The 17,260-nt window shown below is 49.2% G+C and overlaps 1 protein-coding gene and 1 long non-coding RNA gene across 2 annotated transcripts; both read left to right on the forward strand.

Moving 5' to 3' along the window:
* The first annotated feature begins 29 nt into the window (after window positions 1-29).
* Window positions 30-3,307, forward strand: LOC129525221 (uncharacterized). The gene is made up of 2 exons (XR_008669367.2): window positions 30-232; window positions 2,818-3,307. It is a non-coding gene; the product is annotated as an uncharacterized lncRNA (long non-coding RNA).
* Window positions 3,308-7,273: 3,966 nt separating this feature from the next.
* Window positions 7,274-16,785, forward strand: TMEM109 (transmembrane protein 109). The gene is made up of 4 exons (XM_019036923.3): window positions 7,274-7,639; window positions 13,044-13,288; window positions 14,230-14,332; window positions 15,116-16,785. Exons 2-4 carry the CDS (start codon window positions 13,052-13,054, stop codon window positions 15,505-15,507), a joined length of 732 nt encoding a protein of 243 aa, XP_018892468.2. The 5' UTR covers window positions 7,274-7,639; window positions 13,044-13,051; the 3' UTR covers window positions 15,508-16,785.
* Window positions 16,786-17,260: the final 475 nt, after the last annotated feature.

Raw genomic sequence — 17,260 nt, forward strand, 5'->3', positions numbered from 1 at the left:
GGAAAGGGCCCGCCACGAACACTCGGTTATTTCCGGATTGACTCGGCTCGTTCCGTAAAGCGCCGGAGGATTGGCGGGGGCGTCGGGAGAGAGGAGGCTGGAAACTACATTTCCCATGACGCAGTGAGAATTTAAAACCAAAACAATTGGACAGCACTTGTTTTGACAACTGGGCGGCACTGTGCCACGGGACCCTGGTCTTTGAAACCTTGGCATGCGCGAGAATTTCCAAGTGAGTTTGTTAAAATGCAGATTCCTTGGGTCTGCGTAGACAGACTGTGCCCCACGCTTTTCTAAGTCAGTTGTTTCTCGGGCTACCCTTTAAGAGACACTGCTGGATGGCCTGGTGAAGAAAATACAGAAACAGATGGGTACAAGAACTAAGAAAACAGCTAAGAAAGTGTTTTGGTCCTGACTACTACCATTTCGCTCTGTGATTTGGGGCAATTCACATTGGCTTCCCTGCCCTTTCTTCTTTGTCAAAAGACAAAATCACAACAAATTTAGTTTAAAGATTTTTTTTTTTCTTAAGAGACGGACTCTGGCAATGTTGCCCAGGCTGGAAGGCAGTGGCTATTCACAGGTGCGGTCATAGCAATCATGGCTATCACAGGTGCATCCTGGAACTCCTGGCCTCAAGTGATCCTTCTGCCTCAGCCTCCGGAGTAGCTGGGACTTAAGGTGCAATTCTATAGAATTGGGCAGTGCCTCATACTATAAAATATAATGGTTGTTCCAATGAGCTGAACAGGAGAACTTGGTTTTATAGACAGAAAAGGACTGAGGAAAACAGAAACAGAGAACAAAAAGCGGATTGGTCATTTGGTAATTTCAAAATTACTTTTCTTGTAAAGGTTAAAGTGGAGGGGACTTATGCCACCTAAAACTTGCCTGTTTGGGAATTTAGCTCCCCCCTACACACACACACACACACACACACACACACACTCAGAAGGTCGTAAAGATCTTCGTTTCAGCTTATTGGCGTGGAGCTGCAGCAGGACTAACTCTTTTTAGCTTGGTCTGTTAGGCCTAGCAGAAGAGCTCAGTCCAAACCAATGGCCTCCTATAAATTTCTTCATTTTGTATTTTGGATTTTGTATTTTCTATTTCTCTTCCAGCTGAGATAGTGTATGATTCTTTGTGGATATCTGTAAGATAAGATACTCTCAGGAATCATGCAAAAGACGTGGTGTGGACTGTAAGGTATCAAGACAAAAGGGCAGGATGAACAGGATGTGAGTGAGAGGGACTTTGACAGGTGGGCAGTATTCAGAGGAGAAGGAGAACGAAAGGCATTCCGGAAGAAGAAACAACGTAAGCAAAAGCTTGGAGAGAAAAATAAAAGTTACAGGTACAAAAGGCAGTATGGCATAGTGGCCAAGAGCATGGACTCTGAAGTCAGACTGTGTGCTCAAATCCTAGCACCACTCAGGTGATTGGCAGTATGAACTTCTCTATGCCTTAGTTTCCTCATCTGTAAAACAGAGGGAGTGATGACAAGGGTAGAACTAACTCACTGAACTCTTATGAAGAGTTAATATGCAAAAGGGCATCTCATCTCTGTCTTGCACCAACAAAGTAGCTTCCCACTTGTTCCTTGCTTCCAGCCTGGCCTCCTCCTCCTAATCTACTTTCCACAGAGCAGACAGTGATCCACTTTGAACAAAATATCTATTCATGTTATTCCCCAGGCATTTCATTCATCCAACAAATATTGATTGGGTGCTTTCTATGTGCCAAGCCCTGTTCTAAAAACTGGAGATAGAAAAGGTCAACAAGAAAGACACAGTTTCTGCTGTCTTGGAGCTTACACTCTACTGTGGGTGGTGGGAGCACAGAGACAATCAACACTTAAGAAGAAAATTCCAGAGTAGTAAGTGCTATGAATACAACAAATCAGAGCAAGGTAGACAGAGGTGCTGGGGATTGGAGGAACGGCTACTTTAGGCAGGGCACTTAGAGAGTGCATCACTGAGGAGCTGATTTTTTTGCTGATAACTGAATGAGGGCATGGAGCAAAAAAGTTTCCCCTCTGCCCTCTAAAGATTTGCTGAAATTAACTGACAATCGACAGAATAACAGGAGAAAAGGCATACAAGTGTATTAGTGTGTGAGTGTGCACAGGAGTAATACAAAATATGAGGCTCAAAGAAGGAACAGGTGGCTGATGCTTACTTAAATGGCACCCAGGAAAGACGGAGATGGGGGAAAGGGGAAATGTAGGCAATTTTGAGGGCTAGCAAATAATTTTTAGGGAGGGCTAGCAAATAATTTTTAGGGGAAATGAATGAGCCCCAAGAGCAGACAATGCCTTGGGACAAAGTTCTTATGAGCTCTGGAGGAGGTGGCAACAAATTGTGGGAAGGTGAGGGGCAGAACTCCATTGTGAACAAAGGTTGTCTTATTATGCACATAAGGTCTCTCAGGTAATCTGTTAGAGCTCCCATCAGAAGAATAGATTAAAAGTCTCTCTAGGTGTAGTGGTGAGTTGGTGACTTTTAGTTTTTATTCTTCTCCAGTGGTTAATCTTTCCTGGTTATTTGATGAGTTTCCTGTGGAGGGAGATTTGAGACAATTGCATTTCTTCTGAAAGAAATTTTCTCAGTCAGATAAGGGAACTTCTAGAGAGAGCTTCTCCCTGCACTTAGGGTGGGGGTCAAGGGGCAAGAGAAGGTTAGAAAGTCCTTGGTTCTAAGGCAGCTTCTAAGACCTTCCCATTTCTTTTCATTCAAAAGTGCTCAGCATGCTGTAACCTCAGGACCAATCCAAACTGGGCCTACTCTTTTGATAACAGAATGTCATGTTCTCTTGTAGGTATGACAGAGCCAAAACTCCAAGTCATGTCAGTAGGGCATGCCCAATAGAAAATGCTTTGACATCTAACAACACCCAGAACCAATGATTCCTCCCCATGGTACCAAGAAGACCTAGACATGACCGGAACCTAAATGCTGGAACTCTTTCAGGAGCAAAGGGTCTGTTGACCAGAAAGATCCAGGGCTAAAATCCACCTCAACATACCCGTGTAGTCAAATTGACGCCCTCCAATCAGACCCTGCCAAGCCAAAATTCCTAATACGTTTCCTTGCCATCTGTGTTAGTCTGTTTTGACGCTGCTGATAAAGACATACCTGAGACTGAACAATTTACGAAAGAGGTTTAATTGGACTTACAGTTCCACGTGGCTGGGGAAACCTCACAATCATGGCAGAAAGCAAGGAGGAGCAAGTCACATCTTACATGGATGGCAGCAGGCAAAAATAAAGAGCTTGTACAGGGAAACTCCTGTTTCTCAAAACCATCAGACCTCGTGAGACTTATTCACTATCACAAGAACAGCACAAGAAAGACCTGCCCCTATGGTTCAATTATCTCCCACTGGGTCCCTCCCACAACATGTGAGAATTCAAGATGAGATTTGGGTGGGGATGCAGCCAAACCATATCACCCTCTGACCCCTTAAATCTTGCCCCAGACCCCAAATTAGGGAGACAGATGTGAGCCATGCCTCCAGTCTCCTTGCTGGGTGGCCCTGCAATAAAGCCTTTCTCTTCTCAAAAGCTGGTACCATAGTATTGGCTTCTATGTGCATCAGGCAGTGAGCCTATTTGCTCAGAAACAATACTAAAGCACCATACTTTGGGGTATCATTCTCTGAGCCCCAACCAGGGGTCATTCCTGAGGCCATGAATGAGGGAGAGAGTTTCTGGCTGAGGAAACTTGCCCGTAAGTGTTGCACCATCTGGCCCATGCTGACCATCACAGTCTCACTTTATCTTCTTTCCAGCCACATTGGCCTTTCAGTTCCTCAAACATACCCGCGCTGGCTGGTTTCAGAACTTCTGCCTGGATCACTGTCCTCTCCCCCCTCCCTCTTCCCCCTCCTGTCTCAAACCCTCCAATGTAAACTTCAGTCTCACCTTAAATGTCACTTCCTCTGGAGCCCTTTCCATGGTCCCTAGTTTAAATTTAGTCCATACAGCAAACTGTAATTGTCCTCCAAACCACTTCAAAGAACTGTAATCATTTAATTATCTATTTATAAGTATCTAATGTCTGGGTTCTTCACTAGACTGTAAACTTCATGATGGCAGGAACCATAATTGTTCTGGTTACTCTTGCTCTCAAGAGTGTAAGAGTGCCACATTGTGCCTGGCACGTAGCAGGAACTTTATAATGATTGTTGGTTGGAAGACAGGTTGCCTGACAGGCCAGGCATCTGAAGTACTGTACTTGGATGTGTGGTAGGAAATAAAATGGATCCATTTAGGAGAGGCCTTGAACCCAAGATGGTAAAACTTGGGTGGTGATTGGGCTGGCAGTACAACAGCATGTGTTTGCATTTGAGCTATGGAGTGATAACCATACTTTCAGAAGTTTCCTCTGGAAGACACTGGATGGGTTGGAGTGGGACAGACTAGAAGGAGGGAGACTCAGTAATTAATTGTTGAACCAATCTTTATTGAGTATCCATAGCGTGTCAGCCCGGCACGATACTAGGTGTTGGTAGTATCACAATGAGCAAAACCAGAGGTGTCCCTCTACTGGGGAGTTTATGGCTATGATAGCAGGATGCAGGAAAAAGGAAGTCCCGTCAAGGCTTTTCCGTTTCATAAGCCAGCCCACAGGGAATAGAAAAAATTCAGGGCACTTGGTTTCAGAGAAACAGGGAGAGTTAAGGGAAAAGAGATACATGCATTGGTGCTGGTGTGGGTCCCTGAGGAAGGAACTCTATGCCTTGTTCCCCCCAGACCAAAGCTGCTGTTGCTGTCTGGGGAGCATGGGGACACATTGGCCAAAGACCCAGAAGAAGCTTAATTTCCCAGGTATCTTCAGTAGCAATCTGTGTGGATAAGTGACAGAAGATTAGTCAGGGAGAAGTTGCCATCTTAAACAACTGACACTGATAATTAGATGAATTTTCTTTTTTTCTTTTTTTTTACATGGAGTCTCACTCACTGTCACCCGGCTGGAGAGCAGTGGCGTGATCTTGGCTCACTGCAACCTCTGCCTTCTGGATTCAAGTGATTCTCCTGCCTCAGCCTCCTGAGTAGTTGGGATTACAGCACACACCACCACACCCGGCTAGTTTTGTTTGGTATTTTTAGAGAGACAGGGTTTCATCATTTTGGCCAGGCTGGACTTGAACTCTTTCACCTAAAGTGATCCCTCTGCCTCAGTCTCCAAAGTGCTGGGATTACAGGTGTGAGCCACTGCCCCCGGCCAGGATTAGATAAATTTTCTCCCCCAACTTTGGCCCTATATTCATTTTCCAAAAGGTGTCTACAACCTGAAAATCAAGGATGGGAAGAACCCTGAACTGTCTGAGACTGTTTCTACTACCCACATGGAAAAGAGAGTTGAAAAGAAATTAATTTGTCATAGAAAAAAAAAAGGTTAAATTTCTTTCCCAGGAAAGTCTGTGACCTGAGATTGTTAATCTTACACATCAGAAAGGATTGCACAAGCAAATGTAAAATTGAAACTGTTAGAAAAGCTGGAAGGTGAGGTTTAGGATGCCACCAGAGCCTGTCCTGGAAGAAGGACTCTTAGCTGAGGGGCAGGAAGTGACAAGAGCTCAGATGAAAATGGATGTGTCTGAGGAACATCTGATGGAAAGAAACAACTGGGTGAGGTGACAGATTGGGAGCCTACAGAGTGTGTACTCTGGGAGGAAGGCAGAACTGGAAGGCTGAATGGTTGGGGGTGGGAGGGAAGAGTTACGTTTTAGAGGGTTGAGTTTGAGAAACAAGTTTTAATATCAAAAGGAAGCTCTCCTATGACAGCTCTTGATGGTGATAAAAACATTCAGTCAGCAACCTGGATTTTTTTTTTTTAATGTTCATGCTTGTTGCTTCCTTGAAACTTCACACCTACTGTGAAGTGGTATTTTTAGGTCCTTTGTAGTTCTTGAACGTAAAGCAATGACGGCCCAGAGAAATGAAGCTGTGTGCTCAGGATCACACGACAGGCAAGGGATTGCCTCATTCTGAAGCCCTGCTCATTCTCCTTCACGGTGCTGCTGAAGCAGGATATTGCCCTGACCCTTCACAGGACTCACAACAGGGGTGCCCAGTTTACTCAGCCTGCTGCTCTCAACTCCTCATGGGAGGGAGTACGCAAGTGAACAAGGCGGGAACTGGAGTGCACAAGCGCTGGAACAATCCAGCCGTTTTTCAGCACCAGTGGGATCACACTCCACTCACTCAAGATTCACCGCGTTCCACCCCTCATAGGAGGGAGCATGCAGGCGAGTGGGTGCAGGAGCCAGAGCGTGCGCTTTTGGGCACCGGCAGGAGCGAACTCCGTGCAGGCCCCGTGGCAGTGTCCAGGCAGAGTGCCTGAGGCTCCTGAAGCCCCAGAGGGCATGTTACAGTGCTCTTTTGGCTCTGTCGTCTGTGGACAGCTTAAGTGTTAACAGCTCCGTGGGCCCGCGGTTGCCCTCCACCAGCAAGGGCAGAGGGCCAGCGTGACAGCCTTTGTATCCGCACTCGTGGCTCCCGAGCTCTTGTCCAGCGTCCAAGAAAAATAAAGTTGCACGAACAATTAAAGGACAAATGCCTGGGATTTTATTGCTGATCGAAGTGGATTTCAGAGGGAAGGTGAGCTGAAAAGAGGGGGGTGGGACAGGCCGGTATGTAGTCTTCCCTTGAAGTCCAGCTATCTCCAGCCAGATTCGTCTCAGAAGTTACGCCTTAAGCTGTCCCTCTGAAGACAAGCTGCTTCTCTCTGACATCCAGCCATGGTCGTCACCTCATCCAGCTGCTTCTCTCTGCCAGATGAGTCTGGGGTCTTTCTAGGCACAGGATGAGGCAGGGCAGAGCCATGGGTGGCTTAGGAAAAGGCAACATTCAACTGGAAAAACATGGATAGAAGTTCTCACTTTGGGCCATGGTTTCAGGCTTTTTGGCTTGAGGGTGGGGTTTCACCAGGGACCCGCTCTTTTCTACCTAGCATTTATCTGCCTCCTGTCCCTATGCACTGCCTTTGTGGCAGAAAAAGGAGAGTGGGAGTTGGTTCCTCTCTTTCTCTAAAATTCTGAGCTAACATTTGGGAGCCGTCTACAGTATTCAGGTATGAATTTTCTCTCTGGGGGAGTGCATTCGTTTTCCTAGAGCAGTGTGCTTTTAATTGCTCCTTTAATACCTTTCTCTTTTGTGCCTTTTTAGCGCGAAAAGTGTATGGGAAGACTAGGTGCTCGTTAGCGGCTCGGTTAGAACTACATTGCCCACAATGCCTCAGGGAACATTTGTAGCTCGAGAACTACATTACCCAAAATGCCGAGTGGTGGATTAGCTTCCACTCCGATTTCAAAGATCCAGTTTACCCACTCTACAGCCCAGATATAGTCACTTATTTCCCCTTTCCAGCCAGAGACTTCCGTTCCCTGCTGGAACTTCTGATCCCATTCTTCCCTCGGTGGGAATGCTTGTGGGGGGAAAAAGAAACGCAATAGATAAAGCGGGGCGCATGCGCTCCCGGCACAGGCTTCGATTGTGAGGAAGGCCGGCTAGTCTCCGAGCTCATCCCGCCTTGCGCATGCGGAGAAGGTAAACCAACGCCCCGAGTTGAGGCGCGGGTTTGGTGGCGCGTTTCAGCGAAGTCGCACGTGAAGGATAGCAGTGGCCTGAGAAAGGTGAGTGCGGGCCGAGGTCGGAATGCCGGGCAGCGCACGGGAAGGGGAGACAGCAGCCGCTGCGGGCGGCACCAGGCGGAGCCGCGAGGTCTGGAGAGTCCGAGTGGGGAGGGGTCCGCGCGCCCAGCGGGCAAACAAACCGGGGACCCGGATCCTCGTTGCTATGCAACCGGGGGCGTCGTTTCCAGGCAACCCGGGAGGCGCACGTTTCCGGGGAGAAGAGGGTTGCAGCGAGGTTCCGAGGTCCGGCAGAGGTGGAGCGGCTCCCGGGCGTGGGGACCAGGCCAGCGCCAAGCCCGAGCCCCCGAACCCCGACCCACGGCCCAGCCTCCTGCAGCCTCGGCTCGAGCCCTTCGCGGGGCCCCAAACTCATGGGTCGCGCCACGTTTCTTGCCAGCGACGCTACCCCTCAGCGCTTGGCAGGGGACGCGCCGTTCGAAATAGCACATGCCACTGACACCCTGTCTCCGGGAGGCTGCGCCCTGGTTAGGGCGCGGAGCGGCAGGGAAGCTGCCCCTTTGCCGTCGCCCTGCCCCCAAACAGTTGCTGGGCAGCAGCTGTCAGGGGTTTAGTGGGAGCTGCCCCCAACCTGTCAGGGCGCTGACTTCATTCTCTGCAGTGGCGGCTTCGCCTTGTTTAGGACCTTCCTTTAGACTCAGCTGTGCTTCTCGTGTGGCTGCTGTATATTTGGATCTACTATTAAAATAACCTCCCTCCTCACCTCTCCATGGCTTTCTCGTTCGACCCTCACGGTTTCTTGGCAGGTTGCTAATATTCATTTAATAAACATTTATTAGTCATCTTTCCTACTAGGCGCTGGAGATTCCAACATGTCAAGTCTAACCGGGAGTCGCTCGGTCTACTGGGGAAGGCAGGTTGATAAACTGCTAAATTATGCTACGATATATAGTCAGTGGTAATGTGTGTGCTGCAACATTTCTATAGATGTTTAGTTTACAAAGCGCTTGCTGCACAAATATCTTAACTCCTTACAGCAACTCTTCACCTGGCTTCACTCCCTTTTACGTTTGAGGAGACTGCAACTCAGGCAGGTTAAGTAACAGGCGTAAGGTAGTAGCTTCTAGTCCGTGGCACACTTGAGCCTGGGACGGAAGTCAGGGGTCCTTTGTACACTGCTGCACTTTTGAAGCTTTGCTTAGACTTTTCCCTGAGCTGCTGGCTATGCATCCGAAATTCCTGGGGAGCTTTGCAAAACAAAGGGCTGAGTCCGTCTCTGGAAGAGTCTGAGTGAGTAGCCCTGGGTGAGACAGACGTCGTTGTTTAACAGGCTGCACAGGCAGTTCCGATGGGCAGCCAAAGTTGAGAACCGCCGCTCCTTAGGGGCAGCTATGAGCAGCGGCGGGATAGTCAGAGCCGGTAGAGGGCACTTTTTGCCGCCCCTCCTGCCACCTGGTGATTCATAGCATGAAATGAAACTAACAAAAGGAAAGAGAAGAGGAGGAAGGAGCCTTGATTGGGAGGGGGGGGCGCGAAATGCCCCATCCTACCCTTGTAGCAAACCACAGCTAAACATAAGCAGTGGCGCCTTCTCACTAACACAATAAGTAAAGCTGTTTCCCCAGCCAGGCTGGGCTCTCCAGACCCACCTGAGCCATATTGCAGCTGCCGAACAGAAGTGGCAGGTTTTGTCTCCCACCTTTTGCTGTCCTCTCATACCTCTTGGTACAAAACCATGGCCTGTAAGCCCAGAAGGCAGATGGTCTCCTGGTATGTGTTCCCTCGGAGGAATCTGGATGTCCTTCCACTTTGAGCTTGTTGGTGAACTTCAGCTCCATGAGGGCAGGGACTATGTCCACTATTAAGGCAGCATGCGGGTATGGGACAAGCAAAAAGGCAAGATTGAGATCCTGGGTACTGGAGTCAAGTCCCAGCTCTGCTGTGTGATCTTGGATAAGTCACTCAACCTCTCCAAGCCATACTTTGCTGAGTAAGATGAAGAGGGTAATAATACCTTAAAAGATTGTTGTTAGAGTTAAATGAAGTGATGAAACAATAAGCACTCTGAATTATAAAGCACCACACAAAAATTATTATAACATATGTATATGTATAGATATGTATAACATTTGTATTATTATGAGTTGTTAATTGAGTGCCTATTATTTGTCTGAGGCCAGGCATTGCAGAAGGTGAAGAAGTTTTAAGACATGCTTCCTCCTCTCAGAGGCTGAGACTGTTTCCATGCCTTTAGTAAAACTATTTGATTAGGCCAAAGTGAGGAGGCCTAATAGCAGTGAGTCCATACTGCCTGAGATTCACCTGGAAAAAAATGAGAAGGAATCCTATTAAAGAAAACAATTTGAAAAAGCAGACCAGCCAGCCAATCTCTGCACTCATTATCTCCAAAGGATACACTACACAATCCTGTTAGGTTTGGTTTCTGGGGCACTTCAGAACATCAGTCTGCATGACGATGCCAGCCTCACTGCAGAGGGCTTATTTCAAGGTCTCCTAGCTCCCTTTAACTGGGGCAAACAGCCACTGGAGAGTTGGGGCTGGCACAGAACAAGGCAGGCTGCTGTGGGAGGAGCAGCTTATGGCACCCTGACCTCCTAGGGCTGAGGAAACGACATTTGATCCCTCCTGGTGGAGGTCCTTGGATAAAGGATCCAACCCAAGATAGCAACCCTACTCTTTTAAGTCCCCAACATGGTTATGACCCAGATAGCTCAGGAACTGACCTGTGCTTTCCTCATCTGCGACCACTGGCAGGCAGGAACCATCTGGTTCTTGATTTGTGCCAAAGACAGTAGAAGGCTTTCCCAGCCTGAGGGCCTTCTACATGAATTGCATGTTTTTCAGCCTTGCTTGACCCTCCAGGCTTCTGGAAGGGCTTAGAGCAGCTGTTTCTGGACCAAAAAGTACCCTAAATGTAGTATTTTTAGAACCCTTTCCTAGACTCTCCTCCTTCCCCCTAAGCAAGACTAGGACATCCTTCTCTTCCTTCTCCATCCCTCATGGCTCTGGATTTATTGTCAACTCCCTGAGTGCCTGTGTAACTGCAAAAAGTTCAAAAACCTGACTGCTCCTACCTCAGGGGCATGGCTTAGCCTCTGATCATCAGGTCTGAATCATGAAAACTCCTGGAGCTACAGGTTCATTTCTGAACCTGGAGGGGAACAGGGAATTTGCTGGCGCTGTCTGACATTTCTCAAGCACAGTGGCAAGTAGAAGTTGAACTTGTGTACTTTTTCTTGGCTGATCCTTACCTGCTTCAATGAGTTGGCACTTGTTGGGTCTTAACTTGTCTGTGGCGTTGTGTTACAAGACCAGAGCACAAAGCACAAAGTTGTTAGGTAATTTTCACCAGTAATTCACTGAGATGATTGGTAGATGCCAAGTTTATTTTAACTCATGAATAATCTGTTGTGTGACTTTTTTTTTTTAAGCGTCTTGCTCTCTTGCCCAGGATAGGATACAGCGGCATGATCATAGCTCACTGCAGCCGTGACCTCCTGGGCTCAAGTGATCCTCCCCCCTCAGCCTCCCAAATAGCTGGGAGTACAGGCACGCACCACCACACCTGAATTTATTTATATTTATTTTGTAGAGACAGGGTCTCCTATGTTGCCCAGGCTGCTCCCAAACTCCTGGGCTCAAGCAATCCTCCCACCTCGGCCCCACAAAGTGTTGGGATTACAGGAATGAGCCACTATGCCTGGCCTGTATGACTTTCTAAATCACTTCTGAGACTTAGTTGGAGACAATACAGCAGAGTTGTTGTGTGTGAGGGGTCCGATGTCAGAAGTACCTGCAGTCAAATGCTGATTTCACCAGTTACTACTTAACCTGCCTCAATTACTTCAGTAAAATGGGGGATAATAGCAACACCTACCCAATGGGCTGTTGTGACAGTTAAATGAGCGAGGTGGTGCATGGCAAGACCTAGCTGAATGTTAGCTTTTTATTAATAGTATTTCTTTACAGGTTGTTCATTATACCCTTGCTCACTGTCCTCGTCCATTTTCTGCTTGCTATAACAGAATACCACTGCCTGCATAGTTTATAATGAACAGAAATTCATGAGGGTCACAGTTCCAGAGGCTGGGAAGTCTAAGGGCATGGCGCTGGCATCTGGCAAGGGTCATCCTATGGCAGAAGGCAGAACCCAGCACATGAGACAGAGACAGGAAATCAGGCCAAAGTCATCCTTTTTATCAGGAGCTGCATTCCTGGGATAACTAATCCACTCCCAAGATAACGGCATTAATCCATTCATGAGGGCTGAACCCTCATAACCTAATCACCTCTTAAAGGTCCCACCTTTTAATACCATCATCATGGCAATTAAATTTCTTTCTTTTTTTTTTTTGATGGAGAAGGGGTCAAACTATTTTACTGAGGGGAATGGGGTGTCAAAGAAGTACTTAGGACCATGAGATCCAACATCCTTGGCTGGACTGGAAGCTCCCAGGCTCTGCAGGAGGTGCAAGAACAGTTAAATTTCAACATGAATTTTGCTCTTCAAACCATAGCACCTCCATTGGGGGTGGGGAGGTGAGGTCACTCTATCAGTGGTTCTCAGCTTCATGCAGTGGAACTGCCTAGGGAGCTTTTGCAGATCCAAGGCTAGGCCACACCCAGACAATGATATCAGAACCTCTGGGCTGGGGACACAGACATCAGTACTTGGGAAGCTTCCAGGTGATTCCAGTGAGCAGCCATGGTTGAGACCCACAGTATAACTTGACTCCTAATGAAGATGGGTGGAAGCAGAAGCTTGGGTTCAAATCCTGGCCTTTCTGTGTAGCCCAGTGACCATGGGAAAATGCTTAACTTCTGAGTCGCAGTTTCTTCTCGTCTGTACCAGTAGGGGCGAGGAGGATAAAAGCCACCTCACATGATGGTCCTGCAGAGAAGATGACATATGTGCAGTTATTCTTGTTTGAGCACATAACTGAGCACTTTTCTTTATACCATTATATGGCAGTAATCCTACTTGTGTGCTATTTTTAAGTTGTTTTTTATACCAGCTGTATCTTAAGTAGATTATAAGCTCCTTGGGACAGAGCCTTTATAGAGTCTTATAATACTTTTATGCCTATAGCACCTAAGATACAGGGACAGGCCTTCAGATTTTTAGAGCTGGCACAAACCTTAGAGAGATCTTCTCGCCAGCTCTAAAATGTTGAATAATACTTGCTGGTTAATTAATATGCAAGTGGTAAAGAATGTGAAAGAGGAACCTGTGAGTCAGATGGTTGTGCCCAGCTTCAGATGGAAGTCCCAGTCCTTCCTCTCCCAGCTAACAGCACTTTCTTTCCAGGGTTAGCTTGGTGCTTGCTTGGGGTAGGGGTGGAGAAGGATGTTGGGATAATCAGAGCTGAGAGGGTGAGTGTGTCTACCATGGCAGTCAGCTCACACTGTGCTTCTCTCCTGGCAGACCCAGTCATGGCAGCCTCCAGCATCAGTTCACCATGGGGAAAGCATGTGTTCAAAGCCATCCTGATGGTCCTAGTGGCCCTTATCCTCCTCCACTCAGCATTGGCCCAGTCCCATCGAGACTTTGCACCACCAGGCCAACAGAAGAGAGAAGCCCCAGTTGATGTCTTGACCCAGATAGGTCGATCTGTGCGAGGTACACTGGATGCCTGGATTGGGCCAGAGACCATGCACCTGGTGTCAGAGGTAAGGAAGGTAGTCCCTGTGTGACTACACACATTAAGGACAAATAAAAGAAGAAAGGTTGGTAATGGCCACCTCATCTTAGTTCCACATCCTCTCTGGTGAAGAGAGCCCCAAATTCCACAAAAAGAAGCCACACAGCACTTGTCTTTGAATTCCTCGTTATTTGATTCCTGTCCTAGGGCCTTTTAGCTCCACCCCTATCGTTTCGTGGCTCCTGCCCTTTCCTTGCCAGAAAGGCTGGGAAATGAGCCATCTTTATAAGCCCATGTTACTGGGTGACTGTAGAGTCTCACTTTGGTCTAAATCTGACCTAGAATCTCGAAATGGCAAAATATCAAGTCCTGAATCCATTCCTTCACCTGCAGAAGTGGGTTGAGCTTATTGGGAGCCTAAGGCAGGGTTATCTTTTTTACCTGGTGGCATCCCAAGCATGGTATCACATACTTTTGATAGGCTGGACTGAAGGGCTGAGACAATCATTTATTAGATCCATAATATAGTATAGCTGATAGACTCCTTTTTCACTGGAACATCCTATCCCTTTACAGATGTTCTCCACATACCTTCATGACTCCCTGGACAGCTAGCAGGCCTCCAGTTTTATAGGGTGACTACTAAAAGTATTTGATTGTCTCCGTCATTCACACACAAGTACACCTACTACTCCCTCCAAAGTATCCCAGCAAAGCAGTTAAATTATGTCCCAGATGCCCTAGTTTCCAGTTCAGGAAGGAGAGACAGCTTGTAGACTAGAAGGTGGATGTGGAAGGGACCCCTCAGCCAGGCCCAAGGCCCCTACCCTCTGACCCAGGCCTGTCACCACTGGGTGAGAAACAGGTCTGAGACATTCCCGCAGTTCTTGCCTGGACAGTGGTGATCAGGCGTGAAGGCGAGGACCGTTGTTTATTATGAACTCATCTCGCTCCATGCTCTTTCCACAGTCTTCGTCCCAAGTGTTGTGGGCCATCTCATCAGCCATTTCTGTGGCCTTCTTTGCTCTGTCTGGGATCGCCGCACAGCTGCTGAATGCCTTGGGACTAGCTGGTAAGTGTTCGAGCGCTGGGTAGTCAGCCAGAGCTTTGCCTGTACTTTCCTACTTGTGGGAGTTCATCTTTGTCAGGGTCTAGCCTTTTCCCCAAGCTGCTTAACCCTTCCCAGGATTCTGCAGAGACATGGCCAAAGAGCAAGCCCAGAACTACCATGGCCAGGTGTGGTGGCTCCCGCCTGTAATCCCAGCACTTTGGGAGGTCAAGGCAGGAGGGTCACTTGAGGCCAGAAGTTTGAGACCAGCCTGGGCAATATAATGAGAACTCGTCTCTATAAAAAATTAGCCAAGCATGGGCGTGTGTCTGTTGTCCCAGCTACTTGGGAGCTGAGGTGGGAGGATCGCTTGAGCCCAGGAGGTAGAGGTTGCAGTGAGCTGGGATCACGCCACTGCACTCCAGCCTCGGCGATGGAGCAAAACCCTGTCCCACCCAGACCCCCTAAAAAAGAACTTCCGCCACCACGTGCCAGTTGTTCACTTCCTATCAGGCATCGTGCTGAGCTGTAGTATCTCATTTAATTGCCAGCCACAGTACAGGGAGGCAGTAGAATTGTTCCCATTTAGTAAATGAAACTGCAGCTCAACAGAAGCAAGTAATCTACTCCAGGCCTCACAGCCAGCAAGAAACAGAGCTGAGATTCCAACCCATATCACTCTGAGTCTGCGAGAACAGCTTATTCCTTTGCAATGTGCCTAGCACCTCCCACCCTTTTAGCTCTTGCCCCGCTCTCCCCTCACCACTTCTCCAGGTTGGCTGACTTGGTGACTCTCTTGGCTTCCAGGTGATTACCTCGCCCAGGGCCTGAAGCTCAGCCCTGGCCAGGTCCAGACCTTCCTGCTGTGGGGAGCAGGGGCCCTGGTCGTCTACTGGCTGCTGTCTCTGCTCCTCGGCTTGGTCTTGGCCTTGCTGGGGCGGATCCTGTGGGGCCTGAAGCTTGTCATCTTCCTGGCCGGCTTCGTGGCCCTGATGAGGTCGGTGCCCGACCCTTCCACCCGGGCCCTGCTACTCCTGGCCTTGCTGATCCTCTACGCCCTGCTGAGCCGGCTCACTGGCTCCCGAGCCTCTGGGGCCCAACTCGAGGCCAAGGTGCGAGGGCTGGAACGCCAGGTGGAGGAGCTGCGCTGGCGCCAGAGGCGAGCGGCCAAGGGGGCCCGCAGTGTGGAGGAGGAGTGAGCCGGATGCCCCACACACCGCCAGTGTCATACCAAAGAGCTGAGCTGCTTCGGGGCCATGCAGCCCTCCTGCCAGCCCCCTGCCCTTTTCTTGCCCTGTCTCTGAACCTTCAGAACATTGATCCTTGCCGCAGCCCCACTAGCCAAGAGAAACAGAGAAAGGCCATTCCCCCTGCCTGTCCTTGCGGCCCTGTCTTCTGAGGTTCTCTGTCTGGGGTTGGCTCTCTTAACCCTTTCTCTGCTCCCAGCCTGCCTCACCAGGGAAGGTTGGAGGGGCCTCCCTCTGGCTTCTGCATCTTCGCCAGCAAACATCACTGCCGTTGGTCTCTCATGACTTAACTGGCTTCCCTCTGCTGCTGCCTTGGCTTCCTCCTAATGCTCATGCTCTCCTGTCCTTCTGAAGTTGCTCCTTGGCCAAATCTCCAGCTCCCTTCTTGTTTTCCTCATCCTCCTACCCTGTACTCCCACCAAACCATGGTCCTTTAAGGCACGCTCCTGTCCTCCTCATTGTCCAGCAGTAGGGAGGGGCAGGGGTAAGGGGACCTGAGGATAAAGGGTGGGGAAACAGGGTCCCCTGAGGCCTGTGGGGGCTGCAGGGGAGGAGGATGTACCTTGTGTCTCTTTCAAGTGCCTTAATCCGAGCCAGCAGGGCCTTCTGCTTGCCTGCTGCCATACTGTATGTAGGAAAGTGCTCTGTGGCTGCTTTGTGTCAAGAAAAGAGCAGTCACTCTCAGAATCTTGATTCCCCATCAGCCAAAGCAAAAGATGGCTGCTGCTTTGTAGGCATGTGCCTGCAAGTGGGACCTTGCTGGGCATTATATGCCCTGTGGGGGTTTCAGAGACCCTGAAAGAGGAGGGAGGACCCGCCTCCTTGTCTGCACAACTGCATGCACTTCTCTCCCCATCGCTCCACAACCTGAAACCAAGAAGGAGTTGCTGACCAGCACCCACCCCGGCAGCCCGGGAGGAACACAGGCAGCTCCTTTCCCTTCACGTGGTCTGCAGAGAGCAGGGTGAGCTGCCAGCTGCCCCTCTCCACCAGGGTACCCTGTCTTGGTGGCTAGGGGCCACTTTTCCTTTGAGGCTCTAGTGGAGGTGGATGTCCTTCTCTGCCAGGCTTGGCACATGATGTGAAGAATAAATGCCCAATTCTTACTGTTCAGGTTTGATGTGGAATCACAGCTGCAGTGATATATATTTTTTATCAGTGCTTGGTTGGTTTTAAATAAAGTGCACGCTATTTTATTATCTTGTTCTGAATAAAATGTATTTACTCCAAGTCTGGATTGCTTCCATGTCTCCTCTACTGCTAAACCCATTTCTGTAGTGCAGCTCCGCCTCCCAGCTTCTCCCTGTGGGGGCAGTGTGAAGCTGGCAGAGGGGAGAGCTGAAAAGGCAGGCTGGTACCAGGTACTCTTCCCTCCAGGGGCACGAGGAATTAGGAAAGCGTGCCCCCATTACAAAACGTAGGAACGACCGGCACTGCTGGAAATGCGTGTGCTTGCTGGGCAGAGGGGTCACCCCTTCCCTGCAGTGTGCTGAGGTGGGTGGGCAGCCTGGAGAAGACTTGCCTGCCCTCCCCTTCACCACCCACCTGAGGACTTTCCTGTGCCAAGGTTTCCAGTCGGCCCACAGGCTGGACCAATTTTGCGGAGGGCCTCAGACAATTTTTTGTTTGTAAGCTGCCCAGGGCATGAGAGTGTGCAGCTGGGGCCCCTGCTCTGGGCCTCTCCCCAAACTGCCTGGTAGGCAAC

The sequence above is a fragment of the Gorilla gorilla genome, chromosome 9 (assembly GCF_029281585.2).
Source record: "Gorilla gorilla gorilla isolate KB3781 chromosome 9, NHGRI_mGorGor1-v2.1_pri, whole genome shotgun sequence".
NCBI classification, from domain to species: domain Eukaryota; kingdom Metazoa; phylum Chordata; class Mammalia; order Primates; family Hominidae; genus Gorilla; species Gorilla gorilla.